Source organism: Staurois parvus, unplaced genomic scaffold (genome assembly GCF_062004578.1).
Source record: "Staurois parvus isolate SC_StPar_1 unplaced genomic scaffold, SC_StPar_1.0 ptg000279l, whole genome shotgun sequence".
Lineage (NCBI taxonomy): Eukaryota > Metazoa > Chordata > Amphibia > Anura > Ranidae > Staurois > Staurois parvus.
Window position 1 is genome coordinate 413,429 of NW_028318075.1, and position 21,115 is coordinate 434,543.

The 21,115-nt window shown below is 42.9% G+C and overlaps 1 protein-coding gene across 1 annotated transcript in view; it reads left to right on the forward strand.

The window, feature by feature from the left end:
- The first annotated feature begins 10,415 nt into the window (after positions 1-10,415).
- The window catches only part of KIF18B (kinesin family member 18B), a 93,501-nt gene continuing 82,801 nt past the window's right edge, over positions 10,416-21,115 (forward strand). The window contains exons 1-4 of the mRNA XM_089681797.1: positions 10,416-10,554; positions 16,274-16,627; positions 18,107-18,264; positions 19,710-19,814. Of these exons, the coding sequence (XP_089537923.1) occupies positions 16,306-16,627; positions 18,107-18,264; positions 19,710-19,814 (585 nt within the window). The 5' untranslated portion in view covers positions 10,416-10,554; positions 16,274-16,305. The remainder of the gene's footprint in view (positions 10,555-16,273; positions 16,628-18,106; positions 18,265-19,709; positions 19,815-21,115) is intronic.

A 21,115-nucleotide genomic window follows, 5' to 3' on the forward strand; every position in this document is an offset into this window, starting at 1 on the left:
AGGCTTCAGGCCGAGTAGAGGCATCAGGCCGAGTAGAGGCTTCAGGCCGAGTAGAGGCATCAGGCCGAGTAGAGGCTTCAGGCCGAGTAGAGGCATCAGGCCGAGTAGAGGCTTCAGGCCGAGTAGAGGCATCAGGCCGAGTAGAGGCATCAGGCTGAAGAGAGGCATCAGGCTGCATACAGGCATCATGCTGAAGAGAGGCATCAGGCTGCGTACCGGCATCAGGCTGAAGAGAGGCATCAGGCTGAGTAGAGGCTTCAGGCTGAGTAGAGGCTTCAGGCTGAGTAGAGGCTTCAGGCTGAGTAGAGGCTTCAGGATGAGTAGAGGCTTCAGGCTGAACCACGGAAGGCAGGCTCACCGGTTTGGATACTGGCAGGATGGTATTGGTTGGAAAGAATTTTCGCTTTTTTCTGGTTTTAACTACTGGAGCACTGCAAGTAAACGCAGGTCTGCAAACGAATGGAGCAGCTGGAGACAGAGAAGAACTGGAGGATGGAACAGGAGAGGGAGCGGTTGCTACAGAGGGCTCTTTTACAGGGTTAAAGGCAGGATAGGTGCAGCGAGTGGGAACAGGGTACTGACATGCGGTAGATAGCAGGGCAGGAGGAGCTGTTGGGAATGCAGGAATAGAGTTTTGAGGAAATAGATTAGAAGCAGGACTGGGTCTTTGTAAGCTGACTGAGGCTGGGTGCAACAAATCTGTCCATGTCTGCAGTATGGGTTGAACAAAGCTGAGCTTACACAAAGCCTGTCTGGTCAATGACTGCACTGCGTTTATACAATCTCTTAGTGTCTGTGGTGAACATGTGGAATAACGCTCCAGAAAGTAACCCACATCATCCTCTAATAACCACACCAGGGACTCTACCTGGTCTGCACTAAATGGTGGCAAAAATTCATCCCTGCATTCGGGGGAACCAGATGAAACCAACTCAGCACAAACCTCAATCAAAGGCTGCACCTCAGAGAACTCTGTGCCCTGATCTACTAGAACATGAGCGAGCCGTATACATTCTAGCAGTTCATCCCGGGTATACTCCTTCAGAGTCTGATAAGCATACTCCCTGTCATCAAACACTAGCAGATATAAATATTCAACCTCATCAAGATCCATCCTTCCCATCAACAAGCCAAGATGGCTTCCCTGTGCAGCCACTTCTGGTCAGGATTGGCCTTGGTGTAATGTCAGGGCTCCCAGGTATGACCAGAGGTGTGTGACTGATGCAGGGAAACGCAGACTTCAGATATGTGATAAACAATACAATTTATTAACACTAACCATACAAACATAAACGCAGTGCAATACTAAACATAATACAGTGCAAACAAACCAAACCAAACCACCCACAGATAACAGTACATACAAGCAAGCGTCGTCAGGCAGGCCGGGTCAATATCAATTGGGCAGGTAGGTACAGGGGGAGCAAGCAGAGAATGGTCAGGGTCACAGGCCAGGTTCAGCAGGTAGCAAGCAGCGTAGTACAGAGGGTCAGGCAGAGGGATGGTCAGGGTCACAAGCCAGGGATCAAAACAGGTAACAAGCAGCGTAGTACAGAGGGTCAGGCAGAGGAACAGAAACAGGATGCAGGACAGAAACAGGATGCAGGACAGATACAGGGCCCAGGACAAACACAACACCAAGGCAGAGTCTGTGGGTCTGGCCATCCCTTAAATACCCCAGCATCATCAGTTCCAGGTGTTAGCTGGCTGAAAGGTTGAGTCTCTGATTGCTGGGAGCACCCGCTGGCCAGCCCTGGTACTGCAGATCAAAAGGCAGGTGAGTCCCACCATTGCTGGCCAGTCCATTCCTAACAGTGCCTCTCACATAAGTTCCCATTAACACCATTGATCTTTTTAGCTATCTATAAGGGGGCAATTCTTCCCAATGACTACAAGTGTAAGGAACATTCTTCCCACTGACCATCACACTAATGTATCATGAGATGTAGATATAGTAATTTTTAGTGGGGTTCGCTGAGACTGGAAATGATTATATCAAGGGTTCCTCTGTGTTGAAAAGGTTGAGAAAGACTGAACTAGATGGTGTCACTACTATTTTCCTTCATTTGTTCATAAAAGCAAATGAAAGTTATTTTAATGTTAGATAAACAGTAAGCATATTTAGCCATTAATGCACAGGTAAAAATAACAAGTGGGAAGGGAGGTAGTGGGGAAAATATTTGGATAATCCACTATTGTTCAACCCCATTTCTGTTAGTATTGTTGTCGCTTTGTTATTACTGGAGCACAATAAGTGTGAAGTGACACAAATTATTACAGGTAACAAGAACTAAGTGCCCTGCTTACTAAAGCTTTGCTATGGATCACTTTGATTCTGTGCAATGTTTCTTCTAAAAGATTAATCCTCAGACTTACTGAACAGTGTACACTGGATGCTGTTTTTGTCTGGGCGTTGTGAACACAACATTGAAATAATGTCAAGGCTTACTGATCTGTTCTAGATAAGTGATAACAAAAATAAAATGTCATTTGGGAAGTTTAAAGCCATGCAGGACCTGTCAAGACTGCACCTAATTTTAGGTGGAGACAAACATGAATGAATGCTGCATGCCTGACTGTGAGTGCTCTAATAGGGAGAATAGGACAAAGTTCATCAGTGGCTCTTTCGATGGCGCGCTACAAGTCATTGACTGGAACAAGTGAACAATACAGTAAAGTTGGCGTTCAGTCAAAAATCCTTGTCTGCATCACTGGACTCTGTAGGTATACAAACTTTGCCACCCAAAACAGCCCTCTGCTATCCTATCACCCTTTCGGTTCATGCACAGGGGGGTCAGTGTATTCAGTGTATTTCTGCTGTGGCAGGTGTTTGTGATCAGTTGTGGATAGGAACCCTGTATAAATCAATGACAGGTGAATGCTGCGCACATATAATCACACTTGGAGCGAATACCTGTGTAGCAAACTTGCTCATCAGAGTTGGACGCGGAGTTCCCCTTTTTTTTCTTTATTATTAGAGTATTCCTCAATCCTTCATTCCCTACCCCCTCCCTTCCTGAGAGGCACAGTGACAGATGGTGTGGGTCAACCACAGGTTAAGGCATCCTTAGTCCGGTGCCGAGCAGTCTGCGAAAGTGTAGCCTTCCTCACCTAAGTCATGATAAGGCCAGCTCATCAGAGCATTGGGAAGCACTGACCCCAGAACTGTGTAGGCTCACCCATCATAAAACAGATAAGGCAGCTTCTCCCCGGAATTAAAAAAAAAGATTGTAACCTCACAAAATCTAACAGTTAAAGATGACAGAATGAAATGAACATTCCTCAAGTCAGGTTTTTTCCCCTATGTTTCATGTCAGATGTTGGTTCTAATTCAGAGTTCCCCGACTGACCCCTCCCAAAACAGCATAGTGGCCAGTATTCACAGCCACCCCCCTTGCAGGGGGATTTTTCAAAAGACAGGCTGGCAAGCCTAAAAGCTAAGCAAAAGACATCTCCTGATCTTAACATCGTAACAGCAGGAGATCAAAGACCCTCTCCGCTCTGCAACTTGGATCTGCTTACAAACCAAGGCGTATTGGCAAGTAACTTAACCCTTTAACTTCCTTCCTATTATCTCTTTGCTGTGTTGTGGGTCTTTATCTATATATAAATATATATCTTAGTTACATCTTTTTGTAAATATTTTGTTGCACCTGTTTGACTCTTTTAGTAATAAACCTCTCTTTCTGAAAGTGTTGAACTGTTTCTAAGCGCTTACTTGCAATTCACGAATTCCTGCCTTTGAAGAGACTCTATTGTTTGTTATAATCTCTGTATAACAGGCCTGCAGACTGTGTTGTATAGATCAATATTTCAATCATTATAGTGTATATTTGATAACGGGAGTTTCCCAGTCTCCGACAAAAGTGGTGGTGGCAGTAGAGGGTTAGTTGCGTAATTAACTCGACCCAGTAACAAGCGCATTCAGGCTGCAGGCACCGATTGTAGCCCATTAGCTGGTGTGTATTAGCCCTGGTTCACACTGCTGCAACTTTAGGTGTGACATGCGATTTATAAATCGTACCTGAAGTCACATCTAATGTATTTCTATGGCACTGTCTTAATAAGTGCGATTTTGAGTAGCACAATTTGATTTAACTCTCATAGACTATAAGGTAAATGGCACTGAAACTGCACCTGTGTCTATATCAGCGCTACTTTGAAGTCACGCTTTAAATGGAACCAAATTGTATTCGGTGTTAACCAGGGCTTATAGTGATTTCCAGCTTCTAGAGGAATCCTATATGTATGACACATAAATACTTATATTGTCCCACTGTAATAATGTAAAAATATCTATTCCTATCAGCTCTACTGTAGGGATGTAGGAACGTTAGGGAGATACCCACTCTATTTGTTCTATTTACCATTATCACCAGGTGGTAGAGTGAAAACAAATCCCATGTTGTTGGTCATCATCAGAATAGAAAAAGAGATGAAACATCCCATTGGAATACTAGTTAGTAGTGATTCTATCACTATGGAGGGATTTCCTCTCATTTCCTGTTTTAGCTATGGGATAGGAAGTGAAGAGAATTCTCCCCAATGGGACATACTGTAGATGGCAAAAAAAAATTCTTAAAGAGGTTATATTTATCCCTTACTATTTAAATATGTTCAAAAGTTCTGCCATTAGTTCTGTTTTAATCATATGTCGCCCAGCTCTTGTAGCTTTAGGGCAGCCACTCTGCGCAGAATCACATATATATAAATAAATATACACACTATATTGCCAAAAACATTGGGCCAGCCCTCCAAATCCATGGATTCAGGTGCTCCAATCACCTCCATGGCCACAGGTGTATAAAATCAAGCAACGAGGCATGCACACTGCTTCTACAAACATTTGTGAAAGAATGGGTCACTCTCAGGAGCTCAGTGAATTTAAGCGTGGTACCGTGATAGGTTGTCACCTGTGCAATAAGTCCATCCGTGAAATTTCCTTGCTACTAAATCTTCAATGGTCAACTGTTAGTGGTATTATAGCAAAGTAGAAGCAACTGGGAACAACAGCAGCAACTCAGCCACAAAGTGGTAGGCGCATGCTGAAGCGCACAGTGCGCAGAAGTCGCCAACTGTCTGCAGAGTCAATAGCTAAAGACCTCCAAACTTTGTGTGGCCTTTAGATTAGCACAACAGTGTGTAGAGAGCTTCATGGAATAGATTTCCATGGCGGAGCAGCTGCATTCAACCCTTACATCACCAAGTGCAATGCAAAGCGTCAGATGTAGAGGTGTAAAGCACACCACCACTGGACTCTAGAGCAGTGAAGTCGTGTTCTCTGGAGTGGCAAATCACGTTTCTCTTTCTGGCAATCCAATGGACATGTCTGGGTATGGCATTTGCCAGGAGACTTTCCTGACTGCATTTTACCAAGTGTAAACTTTGGTGGAGGGGGGATTATGGTGTGGGGTAGTTTTTCATGGGTTGGGATTGGCCCCTTAGTTCCAGTGAAGGGAACTCTTAAGGTGTCAGCATACCAAAACATTTTGGACAATTTCATGCTCCCAAGTTTGTGGGAACAGTTTGGGGTGGAGGAACTTGATTGGCCTGCACAGAGTCCTGACCTCAAACAGATAGAACACCTTTGGGATGAATTAGAGCGGAGACTGTGAGCCAGGCCTTCTCCTCCAACATCAGTTGCTGACCTCACAAATGCGCTTCTGGAAGAATGGTCAAACATTCCCATAGACACACTCCTAAACCTTGTGGACAGCCTTCCCAGAAGAGTTGAAGCTGTTATAGCTGCAAAGGGTGGGCCAACTCAATATTGAACCTTATGGACTAAGACTGGGATGCCATTAAAGTTCATCTGCATGTAAAGGTAGGCGTCCCAATACTACTTTTGGCAATATAGTGTATACATATACATATATACATATGTGATTATGCATTTCTGGGTAGGAGGCGCACGCCCGCTGTGCTGTGTTTCATCTGACTGCTGGCGATCGACCCTGATTCTCAAGGAACACAGTCCTGTGAGTGTAAACAGCACAGAAATGTGTTCACTGAAAGGGAATTGAGTTGTTTTTTCATTCCCTGCTAAGCAGGTAATTAAAACAACTAGATACCCAGTACAAGTACACATTACACACAAACAAACACTTGTTAGGCACATATTTAACCCCTTGATCACCCTAGATGTTAACCCCTTCCTGCCCAGTGTCATTAGTACAGTGACAGTGCATATTATTAGCACTGATCACTGTAATAATGGCACTGATGATGTCAGTGGCAGTTAGTTAGTTCCCACAAAGTGTCAGTTCGTGCAGGGCTCAAAATTTCAAGTCCTGAGCTACTAGAGTTACTCACCTCCAGTTGCCCCACCCAACCCTTGCCCCGCCCTTAATTCCGCCCTTAAATGTGTCCTTCTAAATTCCTTAATTCTGCCCCTAAATGTGTCTTTATAAATTATCTCATGAGATTGCACTGTTAAATATTTTATGCAGAAGGAAGGAAGGAAGCAAATGGAAGGAAGGGAGAAAGGGAGGGAGGAGTGGAAGGAAGGGAGAGATGAAGGGGAGGGAGGGGTAGAAAGAAGGGGAGAGAGTTGTAAATGGAGAGAGGGAAAGGTGGAAGGAAGGGGGGGGGAGGGGTGGAAAGAAGGGAGGGAGCAGTGAAAAGAAGGAAGGGAGGGGTGGAAGGGAGGGAGGGAAGGAGAGGTGGGAAGGAAAAGGGGAGAGAGTTGTAAATGGAGAGAGGGAAAGGTGGAAGGAAGGGGGGGGGGAGGGGTGGAAAGAAGGGAGGGAGCAGTGAAAAGAAGGAAGGGAGGGGTGGAAGGGAGGGAGGGAAGGAGAGGTGGGAAGGAAGGGTGGAGTGGAAAGAAGGGAGGGAGTTAGAGAGGGGTAGAAGGAAGAGAAGGAGTAAGGGAGGGGTGGAAGGGAGGGATAGACGGAAGGGAAGGGTGGAAGGAAGGGAGGGTTGGGTGAAAGGGAGCAAGGGGTGGAAGGAAGGGAGGGGTGGGTGGAAGAAAGGGAGGTCGGACTCACATTCTCAGTCAAAAGCATCAGAGCTGTTGTCTGCTCTGTTTACAATTTTCCACTCACACATCCTCTTCTGAGAAGATACACGGACTGGAGTGTTAGCGGGCACAGGGGGAGGCAGATCAGATACAGCCTCTCTCCCCTTTTCTCCTATTGGTGCAGAGGATGGGGGGAGAAGTTGGGCACTGAGGACCACACAGCGGGAGGCAGGAAAGAAATGGAACCATCAGGGATGATCAATGCAGCAGTCGGGACAGTGACAAGCAGCGATCTCCTGTATGTCTTTCAATGAAGCACCTGGAATTCGCTTCTCCTCCTCTCCCTCCCACTGCTTTCAGTTGCTTCATTGAAAGCCATACAGGAGATCGCTTGTCACTTGCGCCCACCGCAGCCCCTCTCACACACCCCCAGGGCTGCTCGCCCTCACTTTATTTCCACTCGTCTAATGCGAGCTGGCGAGTGGAAATTTGAGTTAGTGTCAGACTGGCCGCCGCACTATCGCAGTCCCGTTATAAGTTGCTAATCACCGTCGTTACTAGTATAAAAAAGAAAAATCCCCTATACATCCCAGAGTTTGTAAACGCTATAACTTTGACTCAAACTGATCAATTTACACTTACTGATTTTTTTTTTTTTTTTTTTTTAGCAAAGACGTAGCAGAATACATTTTGTCCAAACTTTGAGAGATTTGATTCACATTTTGTTTCATATTAAAAAATTTTTTTTTTTTTTTTTAAATGTTGGCCTTTTTTCTTTTATGTGATAAAAAAACAGAGATGATAAAATACCACCAAAAGAAAGTTCTATCTGTGTGAAAAAATAAGATATACATTTTGTTTGGGTACAAAGCTGCATGATTGTGCAATTGTCAGTTAAACTAGCGCAGAGCCGCATAGCAAAAATTGGCCTGGTCATAAGGTAACTCCTCTGGAGGGCAAGTGGTTGCATTACTAGATTAACCACTTCCCTGCCGCCCTATAATAGAACTACTGCTACAGGGAGGCAGGGCTGCACAAAACCACGTATATATACACAATTTGCATTTCCGGGTAGGGGACGCACACGCACCACCCTACTCGCGCTGCCATTGGAGGCTTAGGATGTTAGTCTCCAAGTCCCGGCCGGAGATTCCCTGCCGGCACCCAGCGATCGTCGGAATAAACTGACGGGTGAGACCTGTGTGTAAACAACACAGGTCTCTCTCCTGCCAGCAAGGACGTGCTGCTTTGTATTTCTCTGCATGGCAGTGAAATACAAAGTAGCATGTTTCCCTAGTAAAACAGCACACAGTTAACTCTTTAATTGCCCCAGATGTTAACTCTTTCCTGCCCAGTGTCATTAGTACAGTGCCAGTGCTTTTTATTAGCACTGATCACTGTATTAGTGTCACTGGGATGTCAGTGACAGTTAGTCAGTTCCCCTCAGTGTCAGAATGCCCGCCGTAGTCCCGCTATATGTTGCTGATCGCCAACATTACTAGTATAAAAAAAATTTAATTCCAGAATGTATACCGCCATTTGTAAACGATGTACAGTAACTTTCACATAAACCAATTAAGTTACATGTATTTGGATTTTTTTTTTAAGCAAAGATGTGTAGCAGAATACATTCTGGCGTAAATTTATGATGAAATTTGATTTCTACATTTTTTTACTGGACATTTTTTTTAAAAACTGTCACTTTCTTTATAGAGCAAAAAAAAACAAAACGTGGAGGTGATCAAATACCAACGAAAGAAAGCTCTATTTGTGGGGAAAAAGCGCATAAATGTCATCTATATACAGCGTTGAATGACCACGCAGGAAAATCCTCTGGAGGGTAAGTGGTTAATAGTGTTCCTTTTAACCATTAGCCGCCCGGCCAATGGCCGTTTGGCGGCTTCAAAAGTGCTTCGGCATTCCGGGTGCACGCCATTTGGCGTGCACCCGCACATGCGCAGTTTACGCTAATGCAGAGCCGCGCACTGGCGCGATCTGTCACCGGCCGTGTACCTCGGACACGGCCGATGACAGATCTGAGTACCGGCCCCCCTTGCTGGTACCATGTGACCTGCTGTGACCAATCACAGCAGGTCACATGACAGTTGTATACAATGGATGGCTTCATTCATGCCATCCATTGTATACTACTGCCTAGCTGTGAATGGTCACAGCAGGTCACATGCACATGTCATGTGATTAGCTGTGACCAAATCACAGCTAAGCACAAAAAAAAAAAAAAAAAAGCTGAATGAATCGATTTCGTTAAGGTAAATGCTTGCTTATAGCAAAGTAATTCTTTGCTATAAGCAAATTGTGTAAAAAAAAAAAATACTGATCACTTCCCCAAAGTAGTACAATGTTACTATGGTAACATTGTACTACTTTGATCATAGTAAAATATGAAAAAAAAATCTTAAAAAAAAATAAAGTAATAAAAAATTAAAAATAATAAAAAAAATATATATATATATATATATTTTTTTTTTCATACTGTCACCAGTCAGTGTCCCTGATCACCGCCATGCCAGTTATATGATGACGTTGTACTGCACTGGTGACAGTATGTAAAAAAAAAAATAGTGAAAATAATTTTTTACATTTTTTAATTTTCCGAAAAATTATGACAAAAAAAATACAACTTCAAAAAACTCGCCATTCCTCTTATGAAGTACGTCGGACTGTCTACTCTGCAAAAAGGGGTCATTTAGGGATATCTGTACTGTTCTGACATTCTTGGACCTCAAGAAATTAGATTGGCTGTCAGTACTTCAGGATTGATCAATATTCAGATCTATACCATAGTTTGTGAACTCTATAACTTTCCTACAAACTAAAAAATACATCCTAATTTGGGTTATTTTCACCAAAGACATGTAGCAGAATACATCTCGGCCTAAATTTATGAAGAACAATTATTTATTTGTAAACTTTTATAACAGAAACAAAGAAAAACGTGTTTTGTTTCAAAATTTTTGGTCTTTTTTTGTTAATTTACCAAAAAATAAAAACCCCAGCGGTGATTAAATACCACTAAAAGAAAGCTCTAGTTGTGTGAAGAAAATGATAAAATTTTAGTTTGGGTACAGTGTTGTATGACCGCGCAATTGTCATTCAAAGTGTGAGAGCGCTGAAACGTGAAAAATGGCCTGGGCAGGAAGGTGTAAAATTGCTCGGTATTGAAATGGTTAATGTGCCTTGAATTTATCTCGGAATCACGTCATAGCAGAGGCGGGGCCTCGTCCTGTATACATTGATTTACTGCCAGAAAGAAGACAAGTCAAACACAGTGACGTGAGGAAACTACACCGTGCACAGAACACCTCTCCGGCACAAGAGCCGTACTATGACAGCCCGCACTGTACACACAGCATAGCTCTCTCAACCCCGCCTTGCTGTACAGCCACCAATGAGAGCGGAGACCCTCTGACCAATCAGTAGGCACGTTCGGACGTGCCCGCGTGATTTGAACTTAGCCTGGCGGAAGTGTGGAAGTAGTGGGCGGGGATGGCCGGGATCCGAGGGCAATAATAATAATAACACGGAGGAATATTGGGCCGTCTTATAGTTCCTGATTGTCATCGTCCCCGCAGGTGAGTGGTCACGTGCCCCGGTGCAGTGTGAGGAGTGTAGACAGGGCGCAGTGTTCAGGGCTGAGGACAGGAGATGTGGCCGGCCATTGTACCGTACACCTATCCCGCTACCTACCGCCAGCTGACACTTGTATTCACTACATCCATCCACCGAAGACTCGGGACTGGGCGGGGGGATCTGTACTCTTCATGGAGCCACACAGACTCTTCCTTACCAGGACTGCATCCAATACCGTCCTAAGTGGAACTCTCCTCCCCTTCCATCCCAGGACTCCCTGCCCGCTGCTGACATCCTATGAGGGAGTTTTGTCAGCATTGGCATTGCTGGATTTGTACAGTTATCTATGTGTGTGTACAAGTCACTGGGCAGGGATGAACAGGCAGGTAAGTAGCTTTAGGCCCTGGTTCACACAATCCAGATTTCTCATTGGATTTTGAACTGAAACCACATGACAAATCTTGATTTGAAGTTGCACCCTATTTGCGTCAATGGAATTGTTCAATCGTTGTGACTCAGGAAAGGGTTTCTGCACTACTTTCCTGCGATTTCATCATGACTTGCATGGACTTCTGTTAAATGAAGTCACAAGCCTCCATTAAATTGCACATCAAAATCACACTGGCAGCTTTGAAATTGCTCTAAAGTAGCATGATTTCAAAGCTGCACTGATGTGAGCCAGGACTAAGGGATAACTTCACACTTTACCAGAAAATAATAAATGCACAGATCGCTGGTGTCATGCAGGACTCCTGTAGACTGTCAGTGTATCTGTGTGCTCATACCTTGTATGGACAAGCAGTGTCACACTGACACGAAGACTCATTGAACTACTGCAACCCTCCACAGTGCCGTGGAAGTTCGTTGAGGACTACAAGCCAACAGCCAACTCTGTGAATGAGTGATGCCGCTGGGCAGGTAGAACCCTGCACCCTGGAACCATGTTTTGTTTGTTTTTTTTAATTGTTACAACTAAGAGAGAAGGGAGACCCCCCCCCCCAACTAGCTGTCACAACAGGGGATCGGGGGGGGGGGGGGGGTGTAACATGTTACATCTGGAATATGGGTGTAACATATTAGGAAAGGTGAACTGATCCTTTAATGTAGAAGAGACAAAGTATGCCTCTTCTGCATTAAAAATCCTGCCTGTTCACCCTTTCATTTTCTACCATTTAGTTCCACTTTAACCACTTGTCCACCAGGCACTTATACCCCCTTCCTGCCCAGGCCAATTTTCAGTTTCAGCGCTGTCACACTTTGACAATTGCGCGGTCATGCAACACTGTACTCATATGAAATTTTTATCATTTTTTTGAGACCGAGCTTTCTTCTGGTGGTATTTAATCACCACTGGGTTTTTTTTTTGCCAAACAAACCAAAAACAACTGAAATTTGTAATAAAAAAATTTGTTTCTTAGTTTCTGTTATTTTGTAAATGAGTAATTTTTCGCCTTCACTGATGTGCGCTAATGAGGCTGCAGTGATGGGCACTGATGAGGCACTGGTAGGTGGCACTGGTGGGCCTTGACAGGCATCACTGGTGGGCACTAAAAGGCAGTACTCATATATGGCACTGATAGGCGGCACTGAAAGGCAGCTCAGATGGGCACTGATATGTGGCATTAATGTGCACTGGTAGGCACTAATATGTGGCATTGATGGGCACTGACAGGTGGCACTGATTGGGCTACACTGATTATCAGTGTAGATGTCCCCTCTGAGGAATGCCGATTACCGGCTCTCCTCACAAGCTGTCAGCGTGACAGCTCGTGAGGAGAGGAATGCGGGTAACCGGCATTTCCTTGTTTACATGCGATCAGCTGTGATTGGACACAGCTGATCACATGACAGAGACGAAGTCATTGGCTGTTTCCGCTGATCCACTGTGTCCCAGGAACACAGCGCACCACTGATCGCCACACAGCAGGCCCCCAGGGGCGTGCATGTGCGGTTAGAGTGGGAAGACATCATATGACGTCCTCGCAGAACGTGTGAACCACCACGCTCCCGTCATTTCCTTATATGGTGGGCGAGAGGCGGTTAAAGAGGATCTTCACCCTAGTTGTAGCTGCCGACTTTTCATTAAAGAACACTTACCTGTAAGGGGGTCAAGCACCGTCTTCACTCAAGCCAATTCTTCACCAGTCTTCGGGTCCTTAGCACTGGCATGTTTACTGTGGGAAGCCTGCTGTGACTCCTTGTGGCTTCACACCACGCACGCACGATCCACCCTGCACTGTGTAAATGTTCCTGCAGCCTCCTAGGACCTGTGACATGTCCCAGAAGGCTGTGGGCAAAGAGACCGGGGGGGGAGTAAAACATTCAGTTCTACTAGGTACCAGCCCCCCCCCCTCACAAAAAAATAAAAGCTGATCAAAAAGTTTTAGGAGGAGGACATAAAGCAAAACTTCCCATTTAACCCCTTAACACTGGCACCTCCTGGCCCTTTAACCCTTTTGCTGCCAGAGCCATCTTTCCATTTTATGCACACTTTTAAAAAATCATTTTAGGCCCGAAGATTACACAAAACCCCCAAACATTATGTATTTTCTGAAAGCAGACACCCTAGAGCAGGGGTAGGTAACCTGAGAGCCGCAGGACTACAAGTTCCATCATGCGTCTGCAAGTCATAGCTGTAACTGTCAGTTTTGTAATCTTTGCAATGACTCATGGGAAATGTAGTTCCACAATAGCTAGAGAGCCGCAGGTTGCCTACCCCTGCCCTAGAGGATGAAACCGTGGTCGTTTAAATTTTTTATGTCACATATTATTGCAAAGGTCTTCGGAAATGCAAAATTTCAGTAAAAATCACACTAAAGTGAATTTTAGGGCAAACAAATTCAATAAATGGCACACATTTTTGGTACAATGTAAGAGAAGAGGTTGTGCCGAGTAAATATATACCCAACATGCCAAACCTTAAATTTGTGTGCGCCTATGAAATTGCATCAAACTTCAGTACCCTATGTTTTCTATAGGTGATGCTTAAAAACCCCTATAGGTCATCAGCTTAGCGTTGCGGAGGAAGTCTGGTGCTAGAATTATTGCTCTTACTCCGCCGTGCGTGGCAATATGTAACGTGCATAGCCGTCGACGTTTTCACGCGTAAGTGCCCCGATGTGTGTTTATGTTCAATAATAAGTGTATGTACTTGTGAGCTACTATGTGGTATTAAATAAAATAAATTATTTTTGTGGTTCACTAACACTTTTTGCACATACTCATATAACTGTGCAAGAGTGATAAATAAATATATAATTTTGTAAGTGTCACACTCCACCATTAATAATTAACTAAACTTAAAAATATGTATTTCTAACACCATTATGTAATTAATAATATGCCTGTGTCAATTTACAAATTAGATGAAATGCCTGTGCCAATCTATAAAAATGAATATTATTTCAGCCTGTGCTCAAATTCATTACTGTGCTCAAAATGAATATCCTATATATAAACCAATGTGATAAATAATATATATATACAATATAATGTCCAAATCTGCAAATCAAACAATTCCAATTGTAGTCCACTCCCTGATTATAATCTGAATATATTATGCGCTCACCTCACTTTTAGCCAAACCGTTAAGTAAGGCTAAAATCACTGTTATGTCCTTATGTGGATAAGATGTTCATTTTATTGCTGTAATCCTGTTCCAAATTGATGGGTAAACTGTAACACTACACTTCTCCCTCTGGGGATCTCCTGGACTTGCTGATCCCTGTTTGTGTAATTGGTGGATATGGTTTTCTCCCTCTGTCCTCCAGGGGTCTATGCACTTCCTCCACCTTTCCTCTTTAATCCTCCATATTCTTGATTAACATGCAAGAGAATAAATATATAGTGCCTTATCCTTTATAAAAATAGCTTTATTTATCATCCAAATGCGCACTCACATCATAAACAACCAATATACGCTTTTTTGAATATATAATTTGCTTGAGTTTGTGCTCTTACACCCTGTCTGTACTCACCATGTGTCTGAATGGCGTCGTGACGTCAGAGCCCCTCCCCTACGCGTTACGCCACCGGGTCACGTGGCTTCATTAGGGGGATTTGTTCATGCGTTTATGGGGGGGGTACTCTTGGCACTTACAAGGTAAGATTCACTCTCTCTATTTGTCCTTTTTATCATTATCCATGAAAGTTGAAATAAATCCCACATTTTGGGCTGACACCAGAACACTAATAGAGGGGAAATCTTCCAATGGGCACACGACTTCTGGTGACAACTAGGGATCCCCTCACTTTGGAGGGATTTAATCACACTACCTGTTTTAGCTATGGGACACAGATGGAAAATATAAACCCGACAGAGGTTATAACCCTCTCTTGCGCTATCCAATATGAAAGAAATGCCTTTAGTTCTACCTTAAAGTTGTAAAATCTAAAAACTTTTTACCTTTATGCATGCACTGCATTAGGGTAAAAAAATGTTTAGTTATTGGTATCGCCCCCCTCACCCCCCCATCCCCCTTACTCGATCCAGCGCTGTGCCTGTCTGCATGTGGTTCTGTCTTCTATCTGCTCTAATAGGCTTTACTAAGGCAGCAGGAGCTACTGGTTTCCGCTGCTGTCAGTCAAATGCTGTGAGGAGGGGGCAGGTGTCTTTGGACGCAGCTGTGCCACGACAGGAAGCTGCTTCATATGGGGACTCACTAGGAAGAGAATCCAGGAGTGCTGGCGGGACCCCAGTAGAGGAGGATTGGGGCCACTCTGTGCAATTCCATTGCACATAGCAGGTAAGTATGACGTATTTGTTGTTTTTATTTTTTTTTAATTGACTTTGCAATCATTTTAACGTCTCTGAAGTGTAACCAAACACACAAAAAATTATATACATTTTATTTATGTGAAAACCATTCTGTCGTGTCTTATGTTTATATGTGCAGCAAGATTGCCAAGCCTCTGAAAAGGGATTGGTGTTTTGATCACTTTTCAGAGGGTTTTGACAGGCAGTGAGACCATGATATGCGCTTCCTTGCTGTGTGTTTTTCACTTCATAAGTGCTGCAGAGTGGGCTTGGGCATGTGGTTGCAGTGTGGTCCCATTTGCTTGAATGGGTTACATTTGGCTGCTTTACTTTCTGTTGAACATAAAGGGGCTAAACTTTGTTTAATCATGTGAACACCCCGCATCATGGGAAGTGTAGTCCTGACCTGCCTGCTACATCCCTGTGTACTCATAGCTGTAGAGCGCCCACATCTGAAGAAATCTGCAATGACAACAGACTTGTGTGTGCTGAAAAATGTATTTTAAGAAAGTAGGTTGAAAAAGAACTTTATAATTGGCTCTGAACTTTAGATCTGCTTTAAAGGAAACCTCAACAAAGTTTTTCCCTGGAGCTTTTGGATCACTAAGAGAAATCTGTAAATGATACTTTCTGTACCTCCCGGTGTCCTTGTTTGGGAACACCACACAGCAGTCTCTGCTCTTTCTGTGTGGTTTCCTCCATTCTGATCTGCAGTTCAAACAATAGAATTTGTGTGAAACAGCTGAATTGCATAGAGAAAGGGGAGATTTCTTTGCATGAGAGGAGAGTTCTCCTTTAATAATTTATTTCATGGATGTTTTATTACTGAATGCTGACTGTGACCCAAAAATACTTTTTTAAAAGTACTGATGTCATTCAATAGGGAAGCTGCAAATAGAACCCAAATCATGTCATCCGTTTTCTAAAAAGTTCTTTATTTTTTCTTTTTTTTTTCCCCTCCGCAGAGATCTCTGGTCGTCTATCAAATTCAGTTGCTATGACCGCTGCTGCATCCCCTGAAGAGGGCAATGTGTCTGTTGTGGTTCGGGTTCGCCCCCCTAACACACGGGAAGAAGAAGGGAACCAGTGTCCAGTTGTTCAAGTAGTGGACCACAGCATTCTGGTTTTTGACCCAGATGAACCTGAGACATCCGGGGTCTTTTCGGGTCTGCGAGGTCACGATGGAAACAGGCGCAAAGGGAAGGACCTGAAGTTCATTTTTGACCGTGTTTTCGGCGAGCATAGCAGGCAACAAGAAGTCTTTGAGCACACAACTAAGCCGATTATTGATGGTGTATTAAATGGCTTCAATTGTTCTGGTAAGTAAGAAAAACATGATTACAATAATGTCGGAATGTTTTTGATATTTGTAAAATTTTCTTTGATTTTTAAAGCGAAAATAAACTGCCAGAATATTTTCAAGATATGGGTCCCTAGGGGACTGCGGCCATAATGTACACGTACGCACAGCATATTTGCACATTATGGCAGATTTACCTAATAGAAAAAAAATTATTCCCAGCCCTGAAATTTCATCGCTCTCCTCTATCGCCAGCACTTCCACCTTCCAGATTTTGAAGTATTTGGCCTCCCAATTGGGAACGCTGGAAAAACCTAATTACCAGACAGGCACATGTGAGCTATTTTGTCTTGGCAAAGACTGTACACTGAGCTATAGATGTATGGCTCTGCATACATTTTTAAGTTTTGACAGGCAGGTAGAAGCTTCTATGGCATAGGTGACTAACACTGTCTCTTCTATCCTTAAAAAACTGCCTACCTGTCAGCACTTTTTTAGAACTTTTCACTTTAACAATTTGAATAGAAAATCATTTGTACATAGGTAGAATTATGACTTCACATAGTGTTGTACAGATGAAAAAACAGCTCCTCAACTGTCCCCTTGTATTTGGAGGGTCTGAAGAGGAAATAATTGTATAGTCCTTAGCAAGTAGTCAGGTTCCAGCTTTTAAGTTTCTATTTTAGATTAGACTTAGGCTGCTTGCTATTTTGGGACACTTAGGGGGAGATTTACTAAAAGTGGTGCACACAGAATGTGGTGCAGCTTTGCATAGTAACCAATCAGTTTCTAGGTTATGTTGTCCAAAGCTTAATTGAACAAGTTTAAGTTAGAAGCTGATTGGTTACTATCCACAATTGCACCAGTTTTAGTAAACCTCACCCACAGATTAGAGACGCATGTGCACAATAAAGCATGTAAACTGAGGAGCTCAGGAGCAGGTCGCTGTACTAACGATGCAATTTTAGTACAAGGATCTCCCCACTGAGCTATTGTGTTCTGACAGGGACTAAAATCACCATACCCCCCTCCTCGTCCGCCAGAACACCCTGGTCAACGCATTGCAGCCATTGCCTGACAGCACCGATCGATTGCCAATCAGCAGTTTTCCAGCAAGCTCGTTCAACAGAAGCCGGCCAGGAGATCAGCTTCTGTCAAACAAGGACCCATACACATGGGCTGAATACTGTCCAGTGTCTGCTGAACTGGTTGATTTCAGCCTGTATGTATGGGGCTTTAGATGTGTTATCATGCAGGTGCACAATGTTCTGTCCTACCTGAAAAGTTTATAGCCTGCAGCAGATTTGACCATGTTTGTGTATATCCATGCTTGAGCCATGTTCTACACCTTGCTAAACTTTCAGGCTGAATGGGTAAAAAAACAATCTTGCTATAATTAAATCTACAGCTAGAAAACACAATTCTCTTTTTACCCACTGATGTTCCTAGCAAGAGCTATCCTTTTTCACCATTTTGTTTTTTTTCTTCTCATATTAAGTGTTTGCATATGGAGCTACAGGTGCAGGGAAGACGCACACAATGCTGGGAAGTGCGGCTGATCCTGGGGTGATGTATCTAACTATGGTGGAGCTTTATCAGCGTATTGAAGCTATCAAAGAAGAGAAGTCATGTGAAGTTGTTATCTCTTATCTAGAGGTGTGTTCTGCTTGGCAATTGCTTATGATCAGAAACAAATTTGGTAATCGAGCTTAATAAGGTGTACAGTAGTGACTCACAAAAAAAAAAAAGTTCACTTTACGAATCCAGGAGAAGTTAGTTTATTTTGATGCCTTTTTTGGGAAAATTGCTGTCCATTTCTGTCCATCCCCGTGCTGTGGTGGTCACTTCATGTGTCACATCCTATCAGGTAAGGGGGACTTGGATTATATAATATTGGAACTGAATGTTGTGATCTCTTGGGCTAGTAGAGGAGACTTTCTACTTCTTGGAAATCCATATAGTTTGTTTTTTTTAAATCCTTCCTTTATAACCAGGATGTTTTTTTGTCACAACTCACATGAGCAGCTATCTTTATTTTTTTTCCCATGTCCCTTCACATGTAAGGAAACTCTGAATTTAGTAGTAAGGTATTTTAGATGGAGGGTGGAGATATTCAAATATACATTCATTTATCTCGCAGCTAGAATGGGAAAGTCCCATGGTGTTTTGGATCAGGATCATTTGAACCTTTTTATCTAAACCTGACAGTATGCTTTGAGAGTATGCTCATTTGATACCCACCCTGCTAATGCATCCTTGATTGATTTAAAGTGGACCTACATTTTGAGATAAGGTCAACTATAACATGGCTGTTGGGATGTCCATTGGCAGCTTTCAACCTGTCAACTAGCAGACTGCCTTTCGTGAGTTTACATTCAAATCCACCTGTTGCTTTAATTCTGTTAAGGAAAAAGCTGTTTATTTCCAGACATCTGATAAGAGTTAATTTCCACCATCTGACAGCTCTAGAAGTAGTAGTCTTAAATTCAGATTTCAGAAGGCTCATGTTCTGACACCACTTAAAAGCTAAGTTCTCCTTTTAGAAACATGTTATTCCTGTATTCAGGTTGTAACATTGCTGTGTCCTCCCAAGTGACAGCATGCAGGAGTTCTTCTCCCCCGCAGCAGCTGCCGTGTGTGTGTGATAGCCATCAAAAATCTGAACTGCTCCCTATTTGAATCACTCACTGGCTTGTTTGTTTTTAAGATTCAAAAAGTATTAGCTGGTAGTTTTTTTTTTTTTTTTTCTTACATCACTTCACTGAGAATAGTGAATACCCTTGGTGGTGTTTTTCTATTTTTTGGCACTGCTCCAGTTGTGGTCGGAATGACTGGAGGGGAGGTCTCCTGCTGAGGTTTGCAGAACATTTAACTAGGTGATAAATGATTCAACACAGAAATGTCCACTTACAGTTAAAGGAAAAATAAAGACATGGTTTTGAGTGTATTCTTCTTTCTCCTTTTTTTTTTTCTTTTCTTTATAAGATGCACATTGTTCCGCATTTGTAAATGCATGTTTATAATTATATTGTTAGTAACAGTCAAACAATTTCAATGTTCATACTGTGCATCATATTATAATTTTTGTTTTTTGTCATCAGGTGTACAATGAACAGATTCAGGATTTGTTGGAACCTAAAGGTTCTCTTGCAATCAGAGAAGATCCACAAAAGGGAGTTGTAGTTCAGGGTCTCTCTTTTCATCAAGTAAGTCAAAATGCTGTCCATTTTACCTTGTTCAGTTTTAGGTGTTTTAAATGTGAGTATTAGAACTAGTTGAATTTGTATCAGCCTCATGTAATGACCTGCACAGCAATACTCAGACAGGGTATATGAGGGCCAATAATAGTGGACAATTAGGCTCTGTTTCATGCACAAGTGTGGATGGGGAATGCTCTGACACTAGGAGAGAGAAGAGTGAACAGATGGGTAACATTATCAGTGTGCTAATTGCCTCTTCATTGTCCAGTCAGCAGGTTGTGTGAATGCCCAGATCTTGCTGCACTGTAGTTCTGGGGGTGTATTTTGATCAGTGACCCAGTATTAGAGGCTAAGGTTCCTGTTGTACTTTCAAGTGTTTATGTAGCTTGGTGCCTTCATGAGCACTATTTTGTTGCTCGTAGTCACCATCTGGCACTGTTATAGTGGGGCAGGGGCTGGGAGAAGTCAACAATGAAAGCCCCTCAGTACAGGTTTAAAGCAGTGACAAATCCAAAACCAAATATGTATTATATTGCTGCTTACCAATAATTAGATGTGGTGGCTGAATCGGTTTTCGTTTTTCATTTTTTTTTTTCCCTCTTTTCTCACCTGGTGATCTATCAGACCTCCTGTATTAGAGTGCTCCCACTCTGGATGAAGGAGCACAGGGGGCACCTTTGGACAGCAGCATTGTCTGTCAGTCTGGGGAACGGCAGTGTTAGATGCACTAGCAGATTTAGATACCCTAACAAAATGAAGCTTACCTCAAGCTAACAATTTGTAAGCACACATTTTTTTTTTTTTTCCTTTTGAGATGAAGGTTTGATATAAATAAAAGCTGATCATTGTAAGTAGTAAACAGTTGGTCTAAACCTTGTAGGTGCTACATCTGTTGAAAGACAACTGACTTACTGGCCAGATCACTGGGTGAAAGTTAAAGGAAATGAGAGCCTAAAAAAGAAAACTAATGCAGCCATCACATCTAAGAATTAGTAAGCTGTAATATAAAAAAAGTGTGGTTTTTGGGTTTATAACCACTTTTGGGTCTTAGACACCCCCCCCCCTTTCAACAGAGGTGGCAACATCTCACCATTTCGGTCAATCTCTGCAGGCTGTTGGAAAATGTGCTTGTGTTTTTGTTTTTGTCTTTTTTATTAGAAAGCCATGATGCTTTACCAAATAAGTGTCATGGATCCTCCCTTTTTTAAACCTTGTGTTTAGTGGTTCCATACATATTTTATTTTTTTTATAAACAGAACTAAGGAAGCTACGTTAGCTAAATTGTTTCCTCAGTATAGCAATCTCAC